This window comes from Pollachius pollachius (assembly GCF_949987615.1).
Source record: "Pollachius pollachius genome assembly, chromosome: 12".
In the NCBI taxonomy this organism is placed as follows: domain Eukaryota; kingdom Metazoa; phylum Chordata; class Actinopteri; order Gadiformes; family Gadidae; genus Pollachius; species Pollachius pollachius.
This window is the reverse complement of record NC_136945.1, coordinates 15,290,803-15,303,302: the sequence shown is the minus strand read 5'-3', so window position 1 is coordinate 15,303,302 and position 12,500 is coordinate 15,290,803. Positions and strand designations below refer to the sequence as shown.

The following is a 12,500-nucleotide window of genomic DNA, read 5'->3' as shown; positions in this document are numbered from 1 at the left end:
TAGGATATGAGAGCCAAATTGCTTCTGTCACCAACGGGAGCGCCGCAACATGTTTTTCTCAAAATTCATACATATAAACAAAATAGAGGAGTGGGGGGGGGGGGGGGGGGGGGGGGGGAGAAGGAGAGAGCAGCAGGGTAGAATATAGATAAAGAGAGCAACAAAGACATTTACAAGAAGTAGGGGCTGCTTTTACAGAGAGATGAATGCCAAATCCCTGATGTAAAATCACCATTAGAGACACAAACACTTCAATCGTTAAAGACACCGTCATAGACGATCAACGATAGAGGCTTTTTTGGGGTTTATGTTCTATTGTGTTATTCAGAAATATCCACTTCTTTGCTTTGACATTCATGGATTCATTCTCTCTATGGAGAAGAATTTCTTTTGTAAAATATGATAAAATGTGGATTCATTCTTATTCCGTAGCTCACATTTAATGGCCTGGCTGTGTAACGAAAGTGAAAGCTGTCTGGCATCAGGAATATCTTCTGGCTCAAAGGCGTGACAACAAATGCTGTCTACAAGGTCTACAAACAAACAAAATCGTGTTAATGTGTTCCCTCGTCCTCTGAATGAAAAAAACGTCTGCTATTCCATCACCACGAGGACGACACCCTCCTCTTCCAGGAGTTGGGTGATGATGAGGAGGAGCATCACAGCGGCGTCGGAGGAGGAGGCTGGGCTCTCCCCCGCTCTGCGTCCTTCTCAAGGGGCCCGGCTGGAGGGCCCTGGAGCGGAGCCAGGCGGGGCCGGGATCAAGGCTCAGACGGTGTAAGCTGGTGAAACAATATGTGCGGCTCACGATTTAATTACTTTGCTTACTCCGTAGCTAAACGCTGGTGGTGCTCGTCAGCCCTTCCCCGATACTCTTCACGGTGTTCCCGGGGAAACACGGCCCTGACACGTGACATGATGCTGAAAATGTGGTCTGTTCAGAGCTGGGTTTTGACACATTGCGTTTAGGATTATTGTCGAGTCATGGAAACGGTTAAAATGGATCAAATGCACGTTGTGGTGCCACCCGGACTGAAGACTTTATCAACTGAAAGATAGTTGTTTCTTAAAAGTGGCACTCACAATAAAATGATGCGTCCAATGATTTGCTATCTGATGTAATCTAACCAGGCTTAATCTCTCTATTTATAACAATTGAAACAACAAAATAAAATGTCTTTTTTTTGGTGTGTGAGTTTGCATGTCTGATTATTGCAAGCCACAAACTAAGCGTTTTCGTTTTTTTCCTCCAAATTCACCTGGGCCCTGCACTAGACCTGCATGGCTCAAGCTTGATCTGATAATGTGTAAAAATAAGAATGATCCTTTTAGCGCCAGCCCTGTTGCGCTGGGCTGCTGGGGGCGCCGCGGAGCTGCTATCGCTGCTCTTATCTCAACGTGTTGGCTGGCTCGGTGGTGATAACGGCAAGGCCAGGGAGACACAGCCTCCTGCGGGATGGATGCTTCTCTAACGGGATGCGGAGGTAACCATTACCCCTGGTTTAAGGAAGGTGAGCCAGGACCATATCTGGGTTTAGGTTTATGCATGTTTTGTATTATTGTGTGTGTGTGTGTGTGTGTGTGTGGGTGTGTGTGTGTGTGTGTGTGTGTGTGTGTGTGTGTGTGTGTGTGTGTGTGTGTGTGTGTGTGTGTGTGTGTGTGTGTGTGTGTGTGTGTGTGTGTGTGTGGTACATATGCCTTTGAACCAAGGGTATAGAGGTGGTCCTTGTATAGAAGCCATCAGTAAACACTGGCCGATATGTAGATGCAAACCACCTCTACTGTCAGCACCAGGCACACACACACACACACACACACACACACACACACACACACACACACACACACACACACACACGCGCGCGCGCGCGCACGCACACACACACACACACACAGATCTGCAGGTTATCTCTGTAGAAATACGGCCACACTGTAGATAAGGGACCACAAGCAAACTAATTCTCTTTGATTTATTCTGTAAGGAGACGCCATGACTTCTATGGACAGTTGATAAAAATAAATATTTACCCGCGGGGGCAGGGGAGGGAGGGAGATGGGGAGAGGGGGGGGGAGGCAGGGATGGAAGGGGGGAGAGAGAGTGAGGGGTAGGTGGGGTAGTCAGGGAAGCGGACAGGGCCCCCCCGGGTGTCATGGCGGCCTCATCTTTCACAGTAAACTGGGGCCCCACTCGCTGATATCTTTAACAGGTAATGCATCACCCCAACAGCAGACCCAGCACGTCCTGGAGCACCCTGGGTCTGGCCCCTACGCCACACCACCAGGCAGCAAAACAATTATGGGCGGGATTTATGACGCACGGCCGCACAAAACCGTTCCTCAACGCTGCCCCTCCTCTGTCCATCCCCATGCCTCCATCCCGTCCCCGCCCCTTGCCCGCACCCACCATGAAGCACCCCCACACCTCCCCACACACACACACCCTGGTCCTGACCCCCAGGGAGGACTACCTTGGAAACACAGAGACTAGCCAAACCAGTACCCCGGAGATAAAGAGCCATCAAATCTAAATTGTACATTATGTCCCGGTATTAGCCTGGTGTTACGTTGACCTGGGACGCTGGCAAAAGGGCTAAGGAGCCCTGTGCTATTTAACAGAAGGACACCTGCAGCCCATCAAAAGCACTCCATTACGTCTAATGGCGCTAATGCTATTATGTGGCTCGGCCCCTACTTTGAAGACTTACAACCATTATCATTGACATCTTCACAAAGCTCTCACTGATCCTTTCTGAGAAAAGGGGCGGCCGAGAGAAGCGCTTTGGTGTTAAAAAGACGACACATCTTGACACTGACAGAGAAACTTAAAAGCTTTTTCCCCAAACTTTCAGAGGGCAGAAGTGTGTAAGACTAACTTCCAGAGGGCAAAGGCAGAAAAAGTAATTTAAAATGCTATCAAGGTGGTTTTCAACAGTTATGGATACACCAAGGGAACCGGTCGATTTAAATAAACTTTAAATATTTAGGTGATGGTGACCTGAGAAGAATATACAATTATGTTGAATATTTACATTAAAAGTAAAATATTTCACATCAACACTGAGCATTTAAAACGGATTCTGCATTTCAAATTCATAATATCGGAGAACGAACACGAGTTTCGAGAAGAGCCGAACGCAATTGTATTTTGAGACAAGCGCAATCATTCTACTGTGACAATGAAAAACAACAAGAAGTCCTACACTGCTAGTTAATGCAAAGCTAATGTTTACATTTGCACTGTATTTATTGTTTGCAAGTCATAAACCAGCGTATGTGGCATCCGTCTTGAAATCCTCTCTAAGCTCTAAGCTTTCTTCATCTTTGAAACGCAACTCAAAGATTTACCATGTTTTAGCACAGCTCTGGTCGTGGAGCTTTAAGATGGACGACAGAATCTTGTTATGGTGGTTTCATTTACAATACTATGGTTATTGTAATGTTACATGGTAATGGTATCAGTAATGTTACAATCAACCCAAATTAATCTTCCAATCATTTGAAGAGAGATGGGAGTGGCCATGGTTAACAGTGGCTGAATAACACAAAGTAATACAGAAGGAAGTCAAGGTACACCTTAATGCTAAACAAGCTATTCCTATTTTTAGTCTGTATCATTAGGTTCTGCGTCGTCTCTCTCTCTGTCTATGCCTCTCTTTCCTCCTACCTTTTGTCCCATTCATTATGGTATGAGCTGACTGGAGCTGTTTTTGAAGCTTTTATTCCCCAGATGAAACAGTAGAAAAAGACAGCCCCTCACAAATGTAAGAACTTTCTGGAAACTGAACTAACTCTGAGCAGGGAAAATTGGCTCTTTGAGACACTGGGTAAATGTTAGGAAATAAAAACAGCTGTGCTGCTCAGCAATCGCTGGTCTGTTACAATCATTCATGGTTTACTTTTGTAAATTGCTAATTTCTCTGAGGAAACAATTGCAATCATAACAGGGGTATAGGCAACACATAAATGAAAAATGAATATTTGCTGTGCGAGTTTAAAAACCAATGTTGTGTTACTCTTTTTGTTCATATTTTTGGCTGTTAGTATACCGTTAGTTATTAAACACTGCCACTGGAATATGTTGATTCATCCAAACCCAGAAGAGCAACAATAATTTGGAATAACACAGAGAGCGGACGACGCCTCTCTCGTCATTCATGGAGCTCCTTCTCCATCGTCTTCTTCGTCTTTTAATTAAAGCGATGCAGTAAATAACAAATAGATGAAATGTAATTTGCGGGCTTGCTGGGGAGTGAAGTAGCTCTCTGTCCTCCCTGCTCTAATTAGTGTGTGGGTAAACGATAGTGCCCCTTCAGCGGGCACACACTATGAGGGTGGGGGCGCGGGGAGGAGAGAGAGAGGGGGAGACGGAACCTGTCAATTCGAGGAGAACGGCAGAATTACAGCCCTCGCAGTTTTAAAACTGTCTCTCTGTTCTCCTGGGGTCTGGAAACTAATTTTAAATCCACTTCTTACCACACCCCCACAACTTTCGCCTTCTCTCTCTCTATCTCTTTTCAGGCGTTGTCTTTCTTCTCCTCGCTAAATCGCTTTCGCTTTTCTTTCCCGCTCGTAAATCTTTTGATTTTGAAGGGTGCCGGGTTGATCCGGAGCCTGGATTGAGGTTGGCTGACAGGGTGACACACACTTGAGGCACCAGGGGTGAGTGGCAAGATTAAAGAGTTAGGCTTTAAAGGGTGTTTGTGGAGGTCCTCCCCCCCTACACACACACACACACACACACACACACACAAACACACACACACACACACACACACACACACACACACAAATACACACAACCCCCCACACACAAACACATACACATACACAAATTGATTCCAACAGCTAAGAGATTAGTCAGCCAAGTACTCATTCATTTAATCAGTTCTAATTTCAAATTGCCTTGGAGTGAATAGAAATTGTATCCATTTAACAGAAAGCCACTTGATTGTTGTGGCTAGACATTGGAGCTTTTCCCCAGACCGTTACCAAAGCCGGACAGAGTGCTCCAAGTGCTGCTAGAAAATAAACACTATCTACAGGAGCCCTACTTTTATTCATTTGGTCCTCTGTGCCCTGTTCAAATTCCTACAGCTTTTCATTTGTGTCCAACTCAGACCTCACGCACACACACAAGCAAGCGCACACAGCCATGCACACACACACACACACACACACACTCACACACAGACACAAGAACAAACAAACGGCAAGACAGACTCAGGCAAACTAAGACTGACGGGGCTGGCTGGATGACTGTTCCCTGGAGGGTCCCACAGGGGGGTCTGCCAGACCGCCGGGCCCAGCGACCACATGGCAATAGTGGCCCCAGACATGGGGGCCAGGGATCACACGTATTGTAGGGGGGTGTATGGTTGATGACTTCCTCTTACCCCCCCCCCCCCCCCCCCCTCACACCGAAGCGGGGGGGGGGGCGTAACGGATGAGCAGGAACTCCTGGTGGTTGTGGCGAGGGATTTATCCCCCCCCCCATACAATCCACCAAAGCTTCACACCATGCACTCTTTCATCTTCACACACATACACACACACAGACACACACACACACTTAATCACTCCAGTCACAACAGTCAACTCTCATAGCCGCGGTTCTCGCTATGTCTGTCCACAAAAGCCAGATGACAGCAAGACCGGCCTGCCACAGGAAAGGGCTTAGCATACAGGGGGATTTACACTCCATTCAAAACCACACAATACTAATGGAAACAAGTCCTATGGCCTTTATCTATTAAATGTCCCTTTTTCCCCTCTTTCTGTAAAGGTGGGGGACACGGCTGCCTTTTGTCCCCCGTTGAATGGCGGCAGTACGTTATGGATAACCCCTGCATGATGGGAACAAAAACAACAACTGTGGAAGGTGTGACTCACCGGTGGGCACGTGTCAGGCGTGCCCGCACAGAGCGTGCACGTGTCAGGCGTGCACGTGTCAGTCGTGCCCGTGCAGAGCGTGCACGTCACACGTGTCACACGTAACACATGCGGCTGCAAAATTACTCACCCTGGCTTAGTATCTTCTATTTACAGGAGCACACCTGACCCAATTACCACATTCAAATGAACCTACTAAATGCCCCCCCTCTCTCCTTCCCCCCTAAGAATAGGGTTCTTCAGGCTCCCTGTGATTATTTTGGACGATTATATTCCTCAGGCCTATTCCTCCACAATCATTCCCCCTTCCTTCGTCATCGTTTCCAAAACATTTACCAGGGGAATTGAACCAGCCCGAGACGCACCACCCACGTCAATTTATTCCCTATGTGGCCGTGGCGACGGTGTCCATCCCATAATAAGCAATGATAATTAGAAGAAAAACTGTGTGAATGTTTGACCTGAGCTAATTAGAAAGTTTGCCGTCCTGGCAGCGGGATTCAGCGGCGGGATAATGATTCATAAAATGGTTCATTAAGGCGCTCAGGGAACACTCTCGGTCTCAATAAATGGACACGGTCCCTAGCAGACAAATCAAACCAGGACGCACACGCACGCCGCCTCATTTAGCCACCGAACAGGATCACAATAAAAAAAAAAGACTGAAAGAAAGTTTGGTTTAAATGGTTTCTATTATTAACGTGTCTCTCTCTCTCCTTCCCTCTTTCTTCTCGCCATCTCTCCCTCCCTCCCTCTCTCCTTCTATCTCAGTATGTCAATGCATCCCAGTCTTTCAGTCCATTCCTCCACTTAACCTCGATGTCATTAAAGGTGGCAATACAATTTTGTAAAAGAAAGGACCCCGTCTTCTTCAGAACGCCCAGTTTATTAGTTTGGTAAAAAAAATGTTTTTGCTAATTGAATGAATTCTCCATGCCTTGGCTGATAACCGCCCTGTGTTCCCAATCACTGCATTAGCCTTGTACGCAAATCAAAGGAATACACTGAAGGGGTTGCTGAGCTAATGAACGTCATTAGCACTTTATAATTCCCTGATCGAATCTGACAAGAATCAGACGTCTGTTCTTCTGGCCTGTTTACCTTTTACCTCCCTCTCCTCCTTTCTCTCGCCCTCTTTCTCTCCCCCTCTCTCTCTCCCTCCCTAGATAAATAATAGCATATAGCAGTTCAGCAAAAGCCAAACGCGTTTTGATGTACGAAGCACTTTGTGATATTACCAATGTTATTATCTGTGTCAGGTAGGAGTTAACATTAAACATCTAAGGTTGAGAATTTCAGAATGTAAATACTTACAGAATATGAATATCAATAAACATATATTTTGAGGTGTAATGCCAAACACGTAACAGCAGCAGACAGAATGATGCCAAAAAAGAATGTTATATGTGCTTTTGTACAACATACAAAGCCTTCCATGCATTGTATCTGACTCCCCAGAGTCCCCTGGGCTTCGCACAAAAAAAAGCCCCTTTCATTCCCTCAGTCATTTCCTCAGACAGGGGATTCAGAGCCTGCTACCACAAAAACATGGCTTCAGGAACAATGAGCAAGAGTGATTGCTCTATTGTGAGTGAGCAGCAGCCTCACAGAGAGAAAGAGAGAGAGAGAGAGAGAGAGAGAGAGAGAGAGAGAGAGAGAGAGAGAGAGAGAGAGTGAGAGAGAGAGAGCGAGAGAGAGAAAGGTGACCCAGCATGGGAGTCTGTGAGAAGACAGGTGCTGTTTACGGGCAGAATAAAGAGACAGATAGAGAGAGAGAGAGAGAGAGAGAGAGAGAGAGAGAGAGAGAGAGAGAGAGAGAGAGAGAGAGAGAGAGAAAGAGAGAGAGAGAGAGAGAGTGAGAGAGAGCGAAAGTTAGAGAGGGGCGGTGAGAGAGAGGGGGGGGAGAGCGATAGCGAGAGAGAGAGGGGGGGAGAATGGAGGGGGAGAGAGAGCAAAGTGTAAGCGGATGCTCTGATCTAAGTAAGGAGCCAGTCAGAGGATGATCAACAGATTCAAAGTGCATCACTGAGGAGGGAAAACGACGAGCGGAAACGATTGGGGCCCCCCCTGGAGAGACACGTGCTCAGTTCTGTCCCGTTTGGCAGGCATGGCAACGCGGGGGGGGGGGGGTCTGGAGCCGGTAGGGACGAGAGAAAACCAACCCGGAGCCAAATACTACACGGGTCCACCAGGGGAACCCAAGGTTATTACACTACACAAGTGTTGGAGGATTGTGAAGGAGCTGGGAGGCGATCATAATAAAATAAAACCCACACTGGAAGCAGTGGAGAGCCAAGTGGAAAGCACCCAGGGGCTCTGTGTTTAAACATTGTGGTTAAAGATGCACCGGGGGCTTCCGGGTACTTTGGGGGGGCGCAGCGGAGGGTGTGAAAGAGAGGTAGAGGAGGAAGAACGAAGAGGAACATCAATGGGAAGGTTTTTCCGCCGGCGGGTTTGTACTCACAGCCCTTGTAGATGTCGGTTGGGATCTGCACAGCGCTGGAGGAGTAGTTGACCTTGTTCTTGAAGTTGGGGTCGTCCACAAACTCTAGTTCCAAGGAGAACGGATTCTCCAACAGGTTCTCCTCCTCGCCATCCTCGGTCTGCACACACACGCGCACGCACGCACGCACACATACCACACATTGGGGTGAGTACACAATTAGGATAGTCAGGGGGGACTGCATTATGTTTTCATTCCAACACGGGACTTGACAGAAGACATTAGTAGCAATGGTACGTAGATTGTGTAGCTCTCACACTCACACAAACACACACGCACACACGCACACACACACACACACACACACACACACACACACACACACACACACACACACACACACACACACACACACACACACACACTCACACACACACACACTCACACACACAGTTGCTTTGTGTCACCTAAAACTGACTTTCTCATGATCTACAGGGGGCTCTGTAACATGTATATTCTAATGTGAACGAAAGGTAGAACGTAAAGCAAACCAAACATTTAAAGCTAACTTATTAAAAGCTAAGCGGCTAAGAGACTCAACTCAAAATGACGGATTTCTTCTTAATCAAGTATTCATAGAGCTACAATATTTTCGTCTGGAAATAAATACATGGCACCTTGATTGAACAACAGCCGCTGGCCTGGCTTTCACACTAATTCTCTTATCAGCTCATTTAACTCCCCAGGGTGCACAACAAGATGTGTACGCACTTGCAAAAAGGGCTGTAAAACGTTTTTGGTACTTTGCTAACCAGACACACACTTTTTGCAATTGTACGGTAAAATTAAGCCACTGAAAATGCTGGCCATCAACTGAGCATATGTGAAACCTATCTGATGATTGCTGAAGGTTAGTCAAGGTTGTAAAGTCATGTCCTTAATGAAGGAAACATTTTCGCCATGTTCCGCATTCTATAGGATGAACAGGAAAATAGTTCCTGGGATCTGGACTCTGGAGTTTGACTTTTAGGATTGTTACATCTGTGCAGCTCCAAAACACACCCATAATATTAACACAACAGCACGGGTTAATTATATTTGACATGATAAAAAACTGTTTGTTAGTATTTTGCCAAAATTAAAGTGCCCCATGCCCACTGGATAAATTGATTGATGGCCCTTCTTTAATTGACAATTAAAATGTAATTACAAGCTGTTGTTGGGACATGCGATCTGTTCCTGTCCTGTTGAAAGTCAAGATAAGACACAATACAGTTAAAATAACCGGGGAATGTAATCTATTTCATATCTCATCTAGCACTTAAAACACTTTGTTAGAGACGTCTAGAAAATGTAATTGTATATTGCTTTAGGCATCACATCAAAGATGATGTTAGAATTCTCCTTTGAGAATGTATTACCGATAGGCGTTAGAAACAGGAATCTATATTGCAGCCTCCATATATATTACAAACCAAGTGTTTGTAGTATATATTTAACATATTAACATCCCATCAAAAGTGTGGAATACTGTAATTTAAATAACCCAAGTGGATATTTGTGATCATCAAAAGGCATTTATCCAGTTTTAAACTAGGTTAAGCCTTAGACTTTATTAATCAACCTAAGAAGAATTTAAGATTGCTAAATATTTGTGTACACAGGCCCTTACCTTGGAGAGACTTCAGAAAACTGCGTTCATTATTTAATCAGCACATTGGCCATGATTGGCCCCGAAATTCCTGAGGTTACAGTTAACTAAATTGGGTTAGGTGTGCTTGCCTATTAACAATGGGGAATTTGATTGGCTAGCATATCCTGCATATGAAGGGAGTGTGGAGGCGTTTGTTTATCGCTGTGCTTGACAGTAATTCTAGTCAGGCAGCCATTTTTTTCCCTCCTTCTTCAGAAGGGCCCAATCATAATTAACCAAGGCAGCTTCTAATTAGGAGCTAAATAAATCCACACAGGAAAGACTGATTGGTTCGTTTTCTCCAGCCATCTACCACCTGTGTTGCTTGATCCATTACCTCATTTGTTAATTGTATCTCCTATTCTCCAAGTTTAATTAAAGGTTGAAGAGGCCAGAAATGACATTTCACAGACTTTCGCATCCCCCCTTTACCAAATCAGGGATAACCAAAAGGCAAATGAATGAGAAAACCAAGCAGTGATAGAGACAGACAGACAGACAGACAGACAGATACTTACGGAAGCGACAGAAACCACATTGCAGAAACCAAATACAGTGCAACTGACATAAAACACATAGGAATTAAATAAAACATGTTTCAAGAGAGGCATATCCTATGAGTCATAATAGAATGAGTCATAACGACAAATATACAAGTAAAAATAAACATCATAGTTCATTATATATCATGTCTCTAGCTAAAATAAATACATTCAGATGAAAATAATTAACAATGCAGGCAACTGAAATAACACAGAGCAGACACTATTCACTTCATTAGCTATTGTCTGCTTTTGGAATTAGGCACCAGTTTAACTTTAATCTTTTAGTAGAATTTGTGTGTGCAGATGCGCTTAATATATCCTACAATCTACGCCTCATCTAATTATGCAGCCAAACACAATGCCGATTGGATGGTGCTTTCCCCAAGGGCACCAGAACAGGGAGAGGAGCCAGGTAAAGAGCTTAGTACACAGAGCAGGACAGGGAAGGTTTGAGGGAAAGACAACGCACCAGTGACTTACCTGTTGCTCCTAAACCGGGCATTCTTATCATACATCCCGCACGCCTAAGGCTTTGTGCTGGGTGCGGAGAGAGGTCTCTCTATCAGAGCATGAACCATGACTGGAATACAGGACAGAGTCTGCCAGCCCTGCGACTGTGGTGACCTCTACGCGACCTCTAGGGCTTTCATGAGATCGTTCTTGTACGGGGGGGGGGGGGGTTTGGGGGGTGACAATGCGTGGGTCAGGAGGTGGGGGTGTGTCAACGGGGGGCTGAGCCTCAGTGTGCCATGTTAATGATGACCGATGTCCTCCAATTAGATGTGCTGACAGCCCCTAAAGCGCTGTGTCATTAATCACGGGCGTGGCGTGCACACAGAGAGAAAATCACACTGTGATTTATGGCGCGGTTGGCGCTGCCTCCTGCCTGCCCGCTCGCTCTCCTCCGCCCCGCTGTGTGCCGCGTAAGGGGGCCGATCTAAGGGATCCGCCGCACCTCACATCCGGAGACGAATCCATCAGCGGGAGGGATCCCTGCGACTCTGACCTATCCCCTTCCCCAGAGCCCCCGCAGACGAGTAACGAGAATGCACCGTACGCTGCACCTAGGAGGCCCGGGGAGGGATGAGCTGATGGGACAGTGTGGCCGAATAAATATCAGGCCCCGGTTCTGCTTCGTTTTGGTCTGTTGGGGGGGGGATGGCGTGGGTGGGTACGAAGCCTGGGTCTACTGGTCAGTGGCCACCCCTTTAGACGTCATTCATATCGCGCTGATTCAATATGAATGACAGGTCATGAGCGGAGATGGGCGTCCGGCCGGGGGGGCATGAGGGGATGGCATGACGCGCTGTCGGAGAGCTGTCTGTCCGCGGGGCCGTCAGGGCTGACAGCCGTGGACGCTGTCGGGGCTTCCGGTTTCACTCCTGTCCAGCAGGGATTAAAGTCTGCACATAGCAGTTCAACTTTAGACGGGTGGGGGCGGGAGGGGACTGGGGATGTGTCTCTCTGTGTGTGTGTGGTGGGACCGCGTGTATGTGTGTGTGTTGGGGGGGGGGGGGGGGGGGGGGGGGGGGGGGGCTCTGTCAAACCGACTCACCGTACGTAGCGTCACCTAGCTAACCAGCACCGACAGCCCAGGGGCCCGTGACCGGGGGGACGTCACCGCTGAGGGAGGATGGGTGCAGCCAGGGAGCCGGGTGGGTGGATGGGCAGTCTGGGGGGGGAGAAGGGGCGGGGGAGTGCAGGGCGGGGGGGCGGGTGACTGGGACCGAGGTAGGGTTGGGTTTGGGGGTAAACTATGCTGGGGGGTGGGGGGAGGTTTTGGGGGGCGGGGGCAAGACCGTACTGTACTCACATAGTCCGAATCCGCTTTGGAATCGTAGTATGAAATGTCACTCTCCTGCGCAGAGAAGAAAAAGTGGAAAGACAGGCGATGAGAGAAGATATAGCAGCGGCCACTGCATATCCACGC

General features: G+C 47.2%; 1 protein-coding gene across 1 annotated transcript in view; it reads right to left on the bottom strand.

Annotated features, from left to right (window-relative positions):
• Positions 1-12,500, bottom strand: part of cacna2d2a (calcium channel, voltage-dependent, alpha 2/delta subunit 2a) — a gene marked incomplete at its 5' end in the record, with an annotated part of 130,186 nt that overhangs the window by 36,018 nt on the left and 81,668 nt on the right. The window contains 2 exons of the mRNA XM_079747311.1: positions 8,354-8,492; positions 12,384-12,428. Of these exons, the coding sequence (XP_079603437.1) occupies positions 8,354-8,492; positions 12,384-12,428 (184 nt within the window). The remainder of the gene's footprint in view (positions 1-8,353; positions 8,493-12,383; positions 12,429-12,500) is intronic.